The sequence below is a fragment of the Anarrhichthys ocellatus genome, unplaced genomic scaffold (genome assembly GCF_004355925.1).
Source record: "Anarrhichthys ocellatus isolate YVR2014 unplaced genomic scaffold, GSC_Weel_1.0 scaffold30, whole genome shotgun sequence".
Taxonomy (NCBI): domain Eukaryota; kingdom Metazoa; phylum Chordata; class Actinopteri; order Perciformes; family Anarhichadidae; genus Anarrhichthys; species Anarrhichthys ocellatus.
In genome coordinates, this window is record NW_022280060.1 from 2,009,256 (window position 1) to 2,025,295 (window position 16,040).

Consider the following 16,040-nt stretch of genomic DNA (forward strand, 5'->3'; position numbering starts at 1 on the left):
TGTCAGGTTAGGAATGACAACTTGTAGAAAGGTACTTTAAGGGGCTGAAGGAGTAAATAATCTACACAGAAGAATTCTGACAGACATTAAGAACAATAAAGCAATTGGAAGAGGAAACAGCAACACCCCAACCGCCACAGCAAATAATTGTGAGCTAAAGGAATAAGCTGTACAAATACGTGTTAATGTACATGTACATGTATATACAAAACTGCATTAAAGGCGGAGAAACTCACTCAGCAAAGCTTCTTGTCCACCAAGGAGGCCAGAGACATCCGCGAGACCCAAAACTAGAATCTGTGAGAAACTCAACGATTAGCAGAGACTGGAGCAGCAGAAACTTAGTATATTAGTAAAAGAGGAAAGAAAGAGTCAAGAGGCAGAGCGAGTTTTAAAAATAATCGTGGTTTATAAAACCCAGATATGACAGGATCACCAAAGTGTATACAGAAATACAAACACCATCAGGAAAACCATCATAGAACGGTGTTATACAATCGACATGTACAAACTACTCTGTAAAAGGGATTCAGGGGTGGATGGGTCAGACATTTTCCTTTCTTTATGTCTCTTAAAATCACATTTAGCCACAATGTATTTATTCTATTCTATTTTTTTTTTTTTTGTATCTCATCAAACATCCATCTACCAAACTACAGGTACTATCACGTTCAGCTAGATTAGAGAAAGGGTACGAACAACATCAAGAGACGGAGAGGGTGGGGTCGACACATATCAAGCACTTTAACATCATGGGGGTGTCAGCAAGCAGTGGAAACAAAATCACCCATGAGAAGAATTGGATGGAAGGGCTGAGGATCATCTCATCAAACACAAACTGTACAAAATAACCCTGTTTTTGTTTCTGTCTCTGGGTTACACACACTGAACATCTGTGAACGGACACCAGCCACTAAAACATTTATTTTTCTCAAAGAGAAGCATCTTAAAAAAATGCTTAAAATGAAGATCCAGCATCTGTTTGTGAGCTAATTCAAGAGGAACTCATGCGGATCTGGGATCAGTTTAACAGTATCTTGTCATGGTGTGGGTCTGTCCCTCTGCCCTATATTATGTCAAAGTGCTTCCGTCAGCAGGGCAGTTCACAACAACAGATGGAACGTCCACAATATCTTCATGCACATTCACAAATGTACCAACAGTTTTACAGTTTCAGGACACAGTAATCTGCCCCTGACACCTCCCCCTTAAGCATTGAAAGAAGAGGGAATCACCTACAAGATACAACCAATCACATTCTCCAGTTCTATGGATTTTTTTATACAAACACATTGTCAACAGATTTACACATAAAAAGGAGTGCAGGATCGTGATCAATCAAAAACAAAAGCTCCTAATCACCTAAAAATACTGCTTGTCTTGGAGCAATAATGGCAACGTATGAACTCAATCATTGTCACAGTAGCAACAGTGATTGCAAATATACACATGTCAAATAAATTAAGACCTATGTACAATGTAAAACTAAAGCAGCATGCAGGCAAGACAACAGAGCCTTTTTACAAAACTGTCTGCTGTAGAGTTGTGCTCTCCGACACAAGAGAGAGGTGCAATGTGGGCTGTGTGTACGTGCGTGTGTGTGTGTCATGTTTCATGCCTGTAGACAGTTATGGCATGTATCCAGTGTATTTAAATGAACCGGGAAGCTACCCATCTTCTACATATTTAACATATTTTTAAAAAAACTTTCTAGCTTTCTAGTTCACATTAAGCTCATTGCACATAGAAGCTTTTCGGTCTTTTAGCCGCGACAGGAAAAACAAACGGGAAGAAACAGGACTTTCTGAAACACATTTGTCTTGTGGCTCTCTGGGCTTCGTCTCATGACTGGCTGGCGGTGAGGCAATGTAGCCCGAGGGAGGAACAGCAGAACAGAGTGAGGGGGTCAAACAGGAAGAGAAAGTGAAAGACACAAACCAGCATTAACATTAGCATCCTTTCTCTGAAAACCAGGGCGCCTTTACCAGCAGCAGCACCACACTTTACAATGATAACCAACAGTTAGTGTGAGCTGCTGGCTTGAAAATAAGCCGAGGGAGTAAATAGTAGACGTCAGATGTACAGCACATTCTTCCTGGTTATTAATAACTTTCCGTACCTGTGATCAGCAGTTTACATTTGATCTAACAAATCACAACACTTGAAAACATTTTTTTTAAAGTGCTAAAATGGCACATTAAACCGTAGAGACAAACAAACAAACAACATGTCGCTGAATGTGGTGAAACCTGACTGATTCAGAGCTGGACAGGAGGTGTGAAACATGTCACAGCTGATAGATATCTACTGTTTAAAAGCACTGAAAGAGCTTTTAAACAGTGGTGCCAGATTTGACTGCCACAAAGTAACTCAATGAGATCATCAAGGTGCCCACTTTTTTTGTTTAAAGGTTTTTAGAGGTTTAAACGTCCATGTGCATTATGTTTTATGATAATTTGTGTGAAACCAAATCAAAAGAGGCCGAATCATTTGGTTGTAGTCTAAGTTTTTGCTGGTGAAAACCACCCATATGGTACAAAAGGAACCCAAATTATTTAGAGCCACCCAAAAACATATTTATACGCATAATTAAATATATAAGTTGCTCAATTGGGTACAAAACCGACCAATACTGAGCTTTCGTCAGAGAGCTCAGGATTTCCGGTGACCATATAAAGAGTGTTGCGATACACCAGTGCTTCTCAAACTGTTTCTGTCATGCGCCATTTTGAAAGGTGTGTCCTGATTTTCTAGACTTGTTGGCATCAGAGCTCTTTTGTTTGGTTATTGTAACCTCGTTAGATCGATTGATTTCCCCCCCCCTGGTCCCCCTCCCAGTTTGAGAGCCACTGGCATATACACTTTGACTCTAACTATTTAACTGAATATTTGAAAGGGTACGTCACATCACTTTTGACACACTACTCATATTACTGGGATTTTTAGGTTGAATGGACACATTCACAAAATAAAGCTTTGGTAGTTAATGCAAAGAATAGCAGTGCATGCACATATATTGTATCTAATAGGGCACTTTAAGATGACATGACACGATGATTCACAAGTCGGTGTAGCATTAATTTTAGGTCGGGGGTAAATTGAGGTCTAAATATGAGCTTATAAAAACATGGCACAAGTCTAACTAAGAAAAACATTCCAAACCTTATAAAATACATAAACAATCATCAGCTGGATGCTCAACTAGTCGCAATAGTATAAACAACACATGTAGAAGTACTACAACAGAGTAATAATGCACATCAAAATATATTAAATATATTACAAAGCAACTTCACAAACTAGAAATGTTTGAATCAAAACATCTCTTTTGGTGTAAAAGTTTTTTTTTCTTCATTGTTTTGTGTATTAAATGCACTTTTCCTGCAAATGCCTCAAGGTTGGGATTTGACACTGAAGTTATTACAACTCAACCAAAAATAAAGTCGGAGTATAAAAAGAACTAGAAAATGCATTTCCTGCAGAAAACGCGTTGGAAACAAGTTTGAGACCAGTTGAATTGTTTTGATATTCTGTGATGTCTTTTGATTGGCTTGTCTTCTCCCTGTTGATCCTATTGCAGTTAAAAAGGATTGTAAACAGTCATTGATGCAGCTTCTCTGAAATAAATCCAGGAAAAGTAAAGAAAAAAACCTAAAGAAACACATATCTCAAAGTAAAAGTCTTTTTAAAGAAGAGGAGGATAATCCCAGGGCAGTGTGGTCTTTGTTTCTACTTATGTGCAGAAGATTTCCCTTGAAGCCTGTCTATCCATCTGCCTGTCTGTCTGTCTGTCTGTCACAAGCTCTCTCCTCAACTGTAGCTATTAAACTATGTTTGTGCTTCATCAGCAGGTTTATCTTTATGTGTGTTTCTGCATTAAAGTGTGTATTGATTGTGTTTGTCTATACTTATAAAGACCAAATATACTCACAGGGATGTAAAGATGAGGTCTATTGTCCAAAGTGAGGACCATGTGAGGTCCTCACTGCTTTAAAGGGTTAGACTGAGGGTCACTACTCTTTTATTGTTATAAGGGAGAAGGGTTGAGGGTTGGGTGTTAGTGAGTGAGGTCCTTATAAGTATAGTATGTATGTGTTTGTGTGTGTGACGTTGTGAACTCAGCTGAAGGCCTCATCATCCGTGTCTTCAATTAGCACCTTGGTGTCCTTTTTTGATCTAGGAGAGGATTGAAAATATGATCTTATTATTATGTTTAATTTCATTCTATCATTTCAACAGATATGTTAATGTTGTTTTATGTTTTACACAACTTGGACAACAATGGCAACTGCATCATTTGATGTATTGTATTTTATAAAGTAAATCGTAAATAGTTTAATGTTGTCAGAAAACTAAACCGCTTCAAAACCGTTTTTTAGCATCTGTATCTAGTTATTGTAGTGTGACACAGCGACAGCAAAGATGAGAAATGTAAAAATTTCTTCAAGCTATTTTTTGTCGAGAGTAATTTGTACATTTTTACCTCGTCTGTGTTTATAAATCAAACTTAAAATAAATATGTATGAGTGTACTGTATGAGCCTGATATCAAGCGTTCATGTTGTTTCTTACTGTGAGGAGGACAGCAGGGGGCGTCGGAGAGAGAGGCTGTAGGACCTCTTACAGGTCTTCTTGCCTGAACGGTTCCGGACGCCTTCGTCCTGGTCCATCATCTGCTCGAGCAGCGTCTGGTCATCCGCGTTGAGTGGCGCCACGGAGATATCCCTCACAGCACGAAACTCACCACAGTTATTCAGGTGCTCGTTCTCCAGACGGAAGAAGTTCCACACAAAACGCCTGCAGAGAGAGTAAGATGGTGAGTAGGACGAACCTGACGCTAAGGGTGAAAATGTTTTAGAATTCAGTGTGGGGCCTGATTGGGATGAGTGGTTTGAAAGAGCACCATGTGACACCATGTGAAAAAAAAGTTGTCATGTAATTGAGACCCACCTGAAGACCTCGAGGGGAGCCAGCACGGTGGCAACAATGTCGCCCACAGAGTGGATCTTGGTCGTTGTGGTCAGAGAGATCTGGATCGTCCAGGCAAAACGCAGGATCACATCTTCTATGATGGCACAGTAGTAGTAGGCCTGGACGCAGGTGAGACAGGATTAGGGTAACTGTGTGTGTGTGTGTGTGTGTGTGTGTGTGTGTGTGTGTGTGTGTCATTTACACTATCAGACTCTACCTTGTGTGGGTAAACTATTTCTTCTCTGAGGAAGGTGTTTTCTCCGGCTCCGCGGTCAAAGAGTCCCCAGTCCATGCGCAGATCCCAGATCAGTGTGTACAGGGAGCTGATAGTGGAGAATACGATCAGCAGGTAGAAGAACACGTCGGCGTCCGTGTGTCCTTGCTCTGGAATAAACACACAAACACAAGTGATTGCAAATAACATAATTTAAAGATCTGGTACAAAAGGAACTGTATTTATTTTCTTGAATGAAGGTTTACGAACACCTCACTGAAGCGAGTCAACTTTGCAACAATACTTTGACCACTAGAGGGAGCCCTCCTGTCACGAATGCGCTAGCAAGTAATGAATAGCCTGAGGACTATTAAGTTCAGTTTCATTTTCACTCATACATCCAAACATCTTTCTCCAAATGGAAGATGACCACACATCAAATGACACGCTGTTAGCTTGCTTATCCCAATACAGTTTGTGTTCTAACTTTAATATGCAGAGATATTTACATCAATCTACAGTTTAATTCAATATCCACTTAATTTATTTACTCTGTTATCAAATGTACTGTATAGTGCACTAGAGGTATGTTTTTCTCTTAGTGTCCCAGTGCTGTAAAAGAGAAGAATAAATGTCAGTTACATCTTTCTGTCCCACACAGCGTGTCCTACTGCTAATATCCAAACCAAGACTCAGCACTTTATTGGCTGAGAAAACGTCTGTACTTCTCAAAAGGGTAAGAACTTAGATCAACTTTCACTGCAGTAACAGTAACTGTTAAGTTATTGATTAATAACTATTGTTGAAGAAAATCATCATATAACTTAAGATTGAACTGAACACATTTGGGTTCACAAGTAAACAGTTTATATAACTTGTTATGTTGAACACATTCGGTTTCACAAAAGCATTCTTAGGAAGTGATTAGGGCGCGCCAGACAAATTGTAATCTATCGCTCCAATTTGTATCAAAACATTTCCCGTACGCAAATCGTATGTTCTGCCAAAAGGTTATCTTGACCCAAACAAAGTCATGAGAGCATGACATAGTGGAGAGACCAGATGTGTTTTGTTTGTGGTTCAAGCAACTGGTTTGATTGCGGAGAGTGACTAAAGGGGGGGGGGACTATAAAATTTGGACTATAAAAGTAATCTGTGAAAAGTAATACATTGGATTTGTTTGGGTTTTGCTGAACTTGTTGTATGTTGGCTTGTTCTTATTAAAACACTTCCCGCTGGGTCGCAACTTCAGTTCGCCGTCTCTTCTCGTCATTTTGCCACAACGCTATATGATAAATTACAAGTCTGCTGGTTCCAATAGAGTCATTTCATTTCTGTTCAATCTAGCATCATGTTTGCTACGCTTCATCATAAACAGGTTTAATAATTTGTTGACAAAATACTACAGTGGTAGACTGAACATGTTGACTGTAATGATAATTATTATCACTATTTGTTGACCTGCCCACAGCTGATGAGTATTTAACGAGCTCTAAACTAGTTTACAGTTGTTCGATGTACTGTATAATGTCAGAGTGGGATTAGCCGAGCTCAGCAGTCTGCGTGTGTTTACAGGATGTGATTTGCTTGTTCCTCAGTGGGCGTTGATACATAAATCAGCACCCAGTGGCCTAACACAGTGACTCACACAGACAGAGACAGCAGCCACCAGACAGAGACCGGGCTCGTTCCCATTTGTCAAAGTCACCGCTCCTTCCTGCTATCAGCCAAAGAGACGCCAGGGAGCAGAGCGGGGACATTTCTAACGGAGAGTTACTGCTGTGCTGCTCTGTTAACTGCTGCTCCCATTGTGCTGTTTGCTTCTTCAGCTGAGCGATGGGATGGAAGTAGTCCCTACGGCCACACTGAGATTTCCCAGCCGTAGATTATACTTAGTCCAGGATTTCCCAGCCGTAGATTATACTTAGTCCAGGATTTCCCAGCCGTAGATTATACTTAGTCCAGGACAATAGACTCTTTTCACAGGAGAATATCCACTGATGTGAGTTTCTCAGCTTGTAAAGTGTGCAAGTACTTAACCCTTCAGTTTCTGTTAAGGCTGATGTGTTTTCACCAGGCTGGTGAGCCAGTGGACCATTAAAAGGTCAACCATCGTGAGATGGACATTGATTAGATGCTCAGTAAGGGCTAACTGTGGTCACTAGCTCCTGTCACACACACTCAATTGCAAGTACTCTGTCTCTCTCACACACACACACACACACACACACACACACACACACACACACACACACACACACACACACACACACACACACACACACACACACACACACAGGCCCTCATGAGGTTAAACGCCATTAAAGGCAGAGCACCTCGGCAGGCTCATTTTATGCAACAGGCTCAGTTCCCACTGGTGTAAAAAAGTTCACACCAGAAACAATCAGTCCCTGCATCAAAGAGTAATTTATCATCTGTTGCCATGGCCACCAGATCCATCAACAAGGTAATTAAGAATCCTGCAACTGGACACCACTCAACAACAGACCTCATCTAACCAAGTATATGAAATTCATACACAGATAGTCTGATTCTGTCCACGGGGCGAAAAACACTTGACTTTAGAACCATAACGCCTTAATCTGAATAAATTTGGAGTTCAAATACGGTACAGACACTAAAATAATTTTGGTGACATTTTTAAAAATAAAACTGACCCACAGAATGAGCAGAACAGGTAGCCTTATATTGTAACTGAAGGGACGTAGATTATGCTAATTGTGAAATCTCATAAACACACACCTCATGAACAGGTGGCATTCACCAGGCTGAGACACGGTATGCACGACAAGTTGGTGCAGTTAAGAGATTCAACTCGTATGAACAAACCTCACAGAGAAAAGTGTTTGAGGACAAGAATATAATGTGCTTGCATACGGCTATTTGGCTTTAGCAGGGGTGAATTAGAGTTCAAGCAGGCAGAGAGAGAAATTTTACTCAGAGCTGTGTCATTTATCTCCATTGGTTAACATGTGTGTTTGACTGAGGTGCGTGCGTGCGTGCGTGCGTGCGTGCGTGCGTGCGTGCGTGCGTGCGTGCGTGCATGCATGCGTGCGTGCTGCAATTCCTCTTCAGATAATGAATGAGGGGTCAGAACATGAAATGAAGTTATAAAAGCTGTCAGCTCTGGGCTCATCTCTATTCCAGCAGACATGTGTTCAGCCCTGGGCTGGTAATTACACTCTCCCCTCCTCTCCTCTCCCCTCCTCTCCTCTATCCATTTCCTATCATTATTCATGTTTTGATATCTATACATCTGTGAATCATCATCCCTTTCATGTCGATATTTAGTACCTACCTGTTATTCTCTTGTTTTTTTCTGTTACTTCTTTCCTCTCTCCATCTAACCTTTCATTTGTACCTCCCCCTCTACGCTCTATCAGCTCTAAATTGTCTGATCCTTCCGTGCAGCTTGACTCAATCTATTTTCCCCCTCACCCCCATGGTCAGACTCTCACAGAGACCAGCAGGACTAATGTTCCTCTCTGCTCCTGGTTATTTTAGCTGGGTTCAGGAGTTTTTGATGTTGATGCCACAGACAGAGGGATGTCTTTAAAACATGTGTACATTGACAGGACAAACACCTTCACATTTCTTCTCATTGAGGATCTGTGCATACCTTGTCTATCTCTGTCTATCAGAGGCTGTTTGCTATTTTTGCCCACCATGCAGCATCCTGTTCTCCTCCCTTTGCTTGTCCATGAGATAAATCCCACAGGTTTAAATTAGCATTTGGCCTGTAACTCCCCTGCATCTAAAACAGCAATAAGCCTCAAGCCAATGTACATAATGCCGAGTCTGTATTGATCCAAGTAAAGTATCTGCTTTATTATCAGGCCTCACACGGTTTCTTTTAGAGTTTGGAAATTTTGACTTAACCAGGGAATCCTCCATCATCTCTGAGCATCAGCTGAGATGACAGTTTCATGACAGAGTCCAACCACATCTTCACAACACTGAACCGAACGTTTCTCTGAGGGGAGAAATCTGTTTCGTTCGCTGCAACACATGAAAAATGATTTAACGCCTGAATCCCACATTGACAGAACACAGCCAAAAAACGTTTCTTTCCAAAAACTGAATCACAGTTTGCCACATATACAGGTGAGACTGTACCTTGTAAATGGAAGAACTCGACCCTGAATACCTCTCAGTCCTCTGTAGAGTCCAAAGAGAAGCCAATGATTTATATATTGCATTTAAGGTTAAATTATTTCTCCTTCCCGGAGCTGAATGTGTGAAGTTCCAGTAAGGCGTGAGGTGGTGAGGTCATCCGAGCTGTGATCAGGTTAGCAATGAAGGTGACACATCCACAGACAGACAGTGGGAACTCTGCCAGATAGCGACTGACACTCCAGCCACCTTTTACAGCTGGACCCAGCGGTGTGAACACGACGCCACCCTGATGTCTGTTCTGGCAGATGATGGGCATCAGCTGTCCTGCCTACACTAAGGCTACAGTAGAGGGTTTTGTCATACCTGTACTTTGCACTTTTGCATATTTGGATGCAGGATATTCTGACATTGGTGCCTATATTTGTTCATCAAGGGCTTTAAAATTGACCAGAACAATAATTTCTGCAGCGGATACATCAAATATCTCCACAACCGGCAATTTCCTCAACCATCCATTCAGTATCCATGAGTATCTGTGTTCCCACCCTGCTCCTTTGCTTAACCAGCGATTGGTCTCAGCCTCCATTATCGTGCTGAATGAAAAACGGCTTCATAGAGAATAACACATGAAGAGAGCCCATTAGTCTACAGGCTTCAGACCAGAGGAGGAAGGAGGATATGGTTTAATGGACAGCTCTCCTACTGAGCAGTAGAAAAAAAAAGAAAAAAAAAAAAAAAGGGTTTGTCCGTCTGTATGTCTGTCTGTCTCTGTCTCTTCCTGGTTCATTCAATATCAGATCACTGGCGGTCAGCTTCGGAAGCAAGCGTATTGATTTGAATTCATATCGTAAAAAAATAAAGTCAAGCTGGGAAATCTCATTTAGCGGTTTGAAAGGTTGAAGATGAAGTTTCATAGCTGGCATTTTGCTGGCAAATAAATATATAAACTGGCATCTGAGACAAGTTTAAAATATACGAGTGGCAAAGAAAAGTGCTTTCAAACGAGCTGTGTGGATAAATATCTGTGATGGAAAAGTGAAATACAAAGGGTGCATACTGAAGGGATGCTTTTATTGCTTGGGTGCTGTATCTTTGAACATGAACTCCTTTGTGATACGGCTTCTGAATCTGAATAATTGCAGGCTAATTGTGAAGCTGTCGGAGGGAGAGAGTGATTTGACTTTTAATGTAACCGCCCTCTTTAAATCTTGTTTCTGGTAGATATCAAATGGAGTATTTTTCTTTCTTCTTCTCCATTTTCTTCTTTTGCTATTTCTCCTTTCCTCTGGTCGGTCTCCTCTTTCTCTCTGGCCTCATGCCCACATATTAAATGCCATATTATGAGAGCAGAACCTTGTTTATCCGTGGCTGTGTCGGACAAACCTTTCCCATTTCCATTATAAAGCTCTAGGCACCGACAAGGAACCAAGGCCAACTTCTAGCATTTGCACTCAAGGTCACCTCTGCTTTCTCAGCACACACAACTCAATTCAAAAGCTCAAAAAGCCTGTGTGTTGTTGACATGCTTCTCTTATAGCAATACACAAATACTCTTGCTCTTCTGAGCTGAAATTTACTGCATTGTAATTGACCGAAGATGCATTTTTACATCAGCTCAGATCAAACCTCCTACCTGGGGCACATGACACAACAACATAGATATTTGAGTGTAGATATGATTGAGCGTCCCATGTCCTACCTCTATGTGTGGCATAGAGCGCGGCAAAGGTGACGACAAAGAAGGTGGTAGAATATTTCCCAGCATTCACCAGGTGAGGGAAGGCCCTCTTGGTGTCACGGTAACGCCTCAGGCATTGAATGAAGCGGAACCAGGCGGGCAGACACTGGATGATGGCGCGCAGACCGTAGGAGTAGCTGTGGCATATGTGGTCATCAGGGTCTAGAATAGAATAAAACAGTGCATGTTTATGTTAAAAACCTCTTTTTCTCTGCCTTTTCTCTGACATAATGTCCCCTCCACATTCTTCTTCTCGCAGCGAGGCTCATTATTATGAGAGTCACATGGCGACCTCGGAGAGGCCAAACATTTCCGATCCATTAGCTCCGTGTTAATTGGCTGCGTGGAGGCCGAAGTGTCACCGTTGGTGGAGTGGACGGACAGCAATTAAAACCTTATTCACATTGTATTTCCTGACAGGCCAGATCGGCTGTCTGGCACGCTGTCAACTTAGTCCAAAACATTTAGAACCAAATGGTTTGGGTCTTTATAATGACACGACATAGCAGGTGAGGAATAAACACTTATTGAAAATAAAGTAGTGCATGTATTCAAATATCTATAGCATCAATCTATTGTTTAGTGCATTCAAGGATTTTCTTTGTTTAAGTTTTGCAGTTGACTTTATATAGGTGTTCCAATTATTCAGAGGCCTAATCTACTGTATATCTGCTTCAGTTAGAATATTTTCCTTATAATTTCCCAGAGAGCAACAAACTCCTGAGAACAGGAATGAACTCTACTCCAGTAAATAAGAAACACTTACTCAGGATTATAAATATTGTGTGGTTGAACTATACGTATGGCTACCTATATCTATATAGAAATGAGAAAATTCATAGCCAAAAAACTAAGTGTACCCAGCTCTTTCACACCAATGTTGTATTTTTGTGTGTTTTTTCTATAGCTGGGTATAAACCTTCCCCTCCCTGGCTCCTGCTATGTTCCATCTGCTCACAGACAGAGGCAGAGAGAACATGCATTTTAAAATGTGGCCATTTTGAACACAGATTCATGTCTCACCTTTAATCTTGGGCAGCAGGCCCTTGCTGTTGCTCCACTGCAGCTCAAAGATGTAGTAGCAGATGAGATACTCCAGGTCCATCAGAACAACCACCAGAGAGTTGAGCTGATCAGCCAGCCAGAAGTCTGCAAACTCCACCCGATGAAACGGTGCTGTGAGCACGCGGAACTGGAAACAGACCACAGAGAAAAGATGGCAGGTGATAAAGTTAAGCTGCTATTTTATAACAATATTCATTCTTGTCTCAATGAGCTCAAAGTGCACTGACACATTCATTAGTATAAACTGGAAGAATGTATAAAAGCATCTAAGAAAAACATGCATTTCTCATTTTGTGTATGTGCTTTCAACACTGGGACGGAATTAGTCAATAATTAGTTGGTGTGAAATTGTCGCAGTTCATCAGTAGAGAAGTGCAAAGCAGTGCAAACCTCTATTAATGATCTGCATCACATGAAGGGATCATAACTTATCAGCACACCACAGGACAACCTAATGAGTCTGTGTGCATGTATCTGTTTATTTGTGTGTCACTACTAACTAGTGTACAAAACAAACGCATGATGTGGCTGGCAGGGATTTGTGGCATGCTTCGGCTTCTATGGGCATGTTATTTGGGATATGTTCTTTTGGCAGGAGCTCGTTTATTGACCGCGCTTTGTAAAATGATCCAACGCTGCTCGACTCTTTCCATTTACCCCCCCCCAGGCCACTTCTGACATTCAGGAGTGACTGTATGCCTCTCACTATGTACACTTTCAAACCCCCAAAAACACTCTCCCTCCACTGGAAATGTCAAAGAATATTGATCTTTTTTTTTTTTTTTACACATATCAGCTCATTAGATATTTTTCTTAACCTGTCAATCAAAGTCTGTATTGATCAAGTGGCCATCTCACCCATATCCACTCCGTCTGTGTGGATGTCTCAAGGCTGAGCCCTATGCAGTGATGTGGTTAGGTTTTCATTTCTTGAGCAAACACTAGTAATCCAGGTGCTAGATCTGCAGTTTGCCCTTTAATTACATCTTTGTCCTCTGGTGTTTATTGTCAGAGGAAATTAGCACATCTGGCATGGACACATTTTTATAGCACTGCTAGAAAAACAACAACAGATTGTTTGTTCCAAGAAAACTACAATTTCTCCTGAAACATCCTTAATCACTTATTGTGTATTCTAGGCGGTAACATGTCTGACAACCATGAAAAACAGCTCATATCAGCTCTAATACTGCATAGGTTGTTGTGATTACTGAGGACCAATCAAGACTGAGGCTGATTATGGAGCAGTTCAGTGGAGGAGGGCTGAGGGAGTGCTGCTGAGGACTGTGGGGAGCTGTGAAAGAAAGGAGACTAATATGAGGAGGGGGTATGCTGCTGCTGCTGGGGAGAAGTATGGAGGGAGGAGGAGGAGGGACAGAGGAGTTCAGGGCATCAGCATACTGATAGATCTATGCCTGTAATGATTGCACAGTCACAACCCTCCACCTCCCCTGGGACGAGGCTGCATTCTATTATCCCTCAAACCCTCTGCCCTCTGTTTCGCCACATCCCCCTCTAGACACACACACACACACACACACACACACACACACACACACACACACAATGGATAACGCAGTCAAAAAAAAAGACTCTTCACTTGTACGACAGTATGTAGGAGATTTCGCAAAAATCACAAATACATTTTTTTATTATATGCTGCAAAAATTCATGGCGATATTTTTTGTAACACTATGGATTTGTGTAATTATAGAGGTTTTGTTTAAATAACATTTGGTGAAGTTTTCTGTCAATATTTTGGGGGTTTTATAGTTTTTAAATATGATTTTGGTTAATTAAGGTATGAGTACAATAGCTGGTTAAGGTAACTTTTGGTGTTGTTGGTTTGTCTAAACGTATACATTTTTTGCAATTTTGTGTACATGCATACAAATAACTACACATTTTTCATTAAACCTGGCTCCTGCACTCTGTGCTGCAATTCAAGTTTATTCTGTGTCAATACCATAATCAATCCTCAGCCCATATGAGCCGCTGTCTCACATTGTCTCATCTTGTTCGCATTTGGTTCATTTTTTTTTAATGGTGGTCCTCTACAGAGTTACTTACTGCTGGCTCACAATTGTCAACATTAGTCTTTGTGTATCCATGAACCTGTACTGATTCATCCAGCTCAGATTTTCAGACGCTCCGAGTGAGTATTATTGGTGGCACCGAAGTTCAACGTCATCATTGTAATTCTTTCAAACTAAAATAGCAGAGGAGTAAAAGACAAGCTCCGATAAATAAATGTATAGACTGACCAGCAGCTTGAGAAGCCAGAATCGCGATTTGTAGTAGCAGGTCTTGAAGGGGTTGAAGAGGAAGAGCACCATGAAGCCATAGAGGATAAGCGGATTGATCTGCATGGGGATGTAGGTGTACTCCGAGTAGAGACAGGAGAGGATGCTGAGACACCACAACACACCCAGGAAACCAGCAATCTGCAGCACACAGGGGAGAAACAGAAGCAACTGGCATTAAAAGAAAGCACTTTTGACACATAATCTCATTTAACAAAGCAATCTGAATAATTCTGTGCCACTGATGTTGTGTTTTGTTACTCCATTGTATAAATGAAACCCTGTGGAAATTAGATATGTACCGTTTCTGCTGAATGAAAAAAAAAAATGTATTCCTTGAATTTGGATTACCCTGATGACTCAACAGCCCCATTCATTCCTATTGCATGTTGTAGAAATGCATGATCACTAATTCAATCTGAAAACAAAGTTGTTTCTTCATCACACAGAAAAAGTTTATTTTCTCTAATTCAGTAACATAAATAATTGATTCCATTTGACCTCAAACAGGTGTTGGTGTGAGAGGTTGTTTCGGGGGTTGATCTCGAAGATGAGGACATGGTTGACTCCGGCCTGCCTCCATCCGTAAGTGTTGATGCCCAACAGGAAGAGGAACTGGATCAACAGGAAACCGCCCCGATAGATCCGCACCAGTGGCCACACGTTCTCCAAGCGGATAAAAACAGCACCTGATGAAAACACAGTGGATTTTTTGCTTTTTAAAAGATAAAATATAAAACCCTTTACCGTCTGTTTGATAACGCATCTGAGGGAAAACAACAATAAAAACCTGCCGAACATGCTCCTTATTTATCTCAAACCATCTGCCAAAACTGCCAGTTATTTTACAGTGACACATTGTCGCAGGAAATTAAAAATGTATGAATCTGGATTTTAATGTGACTTACCGGTGAGAACGAAGGCGATGGCGAGAATGATAAAGAAGCCGCAGTAGAGTCCCACACGAAAGGTTGTCCAAGCCAAAGCAGGCTGAATCAGGCAGACGGGAATATAGAAAAAAAATTGAATAAATAATGTTAATAGTACTAATATGAGACACCTAACTACCGTGATATACATATTAACAAGCTCACAGATGCTAAATAGTGATATTTTGTATGTAAATACAACTTTTGAAATGAATGTCTCTCCATAAAAAACTCTGACTACTTTAATGTGCTTTAATATATTTATTATACACATGCCTGCAGGGGAAATGTAGTGATCAATAGTCACATAGCACAATTCAAGTCAGACATGACGGTAATTAATGCATTAATAACAGTTGATATAACATAGGGGGGTAAAGTGCCACTAGCCTCGATTATTTCTGAAAGATATCCTGTTCAACAATGGAAAGGCACTTATAAAATCAATACTAAAGGCTCTCATGGTTTCTCTCTCTTTGTAACTTCCCAGCTTCCTTCCTCTCAATTTCTTCCATAACAAACCGCTCACCTTTTGTTTTTAACCTTTAGTCACCACCAGCAAAAGATCTTACAGTAAGATGAATGCAAAGATTATTCTCGCCGAGATATTCTCAGGCATGGACACCACATTTGTATTCAGGTAATTTAATACTAGAGTAAGGGAAGTGGGGGGGGGGGGGGGGG

The 16,040-nt window shown here is 41.0% G+C and overlaps 1 protein-coding gene across 1 annotated transcript in view; it reads right to left on the bottom strand.

Annotated features, from left to right (window-relative positions):
* Nucleotides 1–386: 386 nt before the first annotated feature.
* Nucleotides 387–16,040, bottom strand: part of xpr1a (xenotropic and polytropic retrovirus receptor 1a) — a 62,864-nt gene continuing 47,210 nt past the window's right edge. The window contains exons 7-15 of the mRNA XM_031864316.1: nucleotides 15,336–15,417; nucleotides 14,929–15,116; nucleotides 14,389–14,568; nucleotides 12,083–12,251; nucleotides 11,021–11,221; nucleotides 5,188–5,354; nucleotides 4,950–5,089; nucleotides 4,572–4,796; nucleotides 387–4,176 (exon numbers count right to left, since the gene is read on the bottom strand). Of these exons, the coding sequence (XP_031720176.1) occupies nucleotides 4,119–4,176; nucleotides 4,572–4,796; nucleotides 4,950–5,089; nucleotides 5,188–5,354; nucleotides 11,021–11,221; nucleotides 12,083–12,251; nucleotides 14,389–14,568; nucleotides 14,929–15,116; nucleotides 15,336–15,417 (1,410 nt within the window). The 3' untranslated portion in view covers nucleotides 387–4,118. The remainder of the gene's footprint in view (nucleotides 4,177–4,571; nucleotides 4,797–4,949; nucleotides 5,090–5,187; nucleotides 5,355–11,020; nucleotides 11,222–12,082; nucleotides 12,252–14,388; nucleotides 14,569–14,928; nucleotides 15,117–15,335; nucleotides 15,418–16,040) is intronic.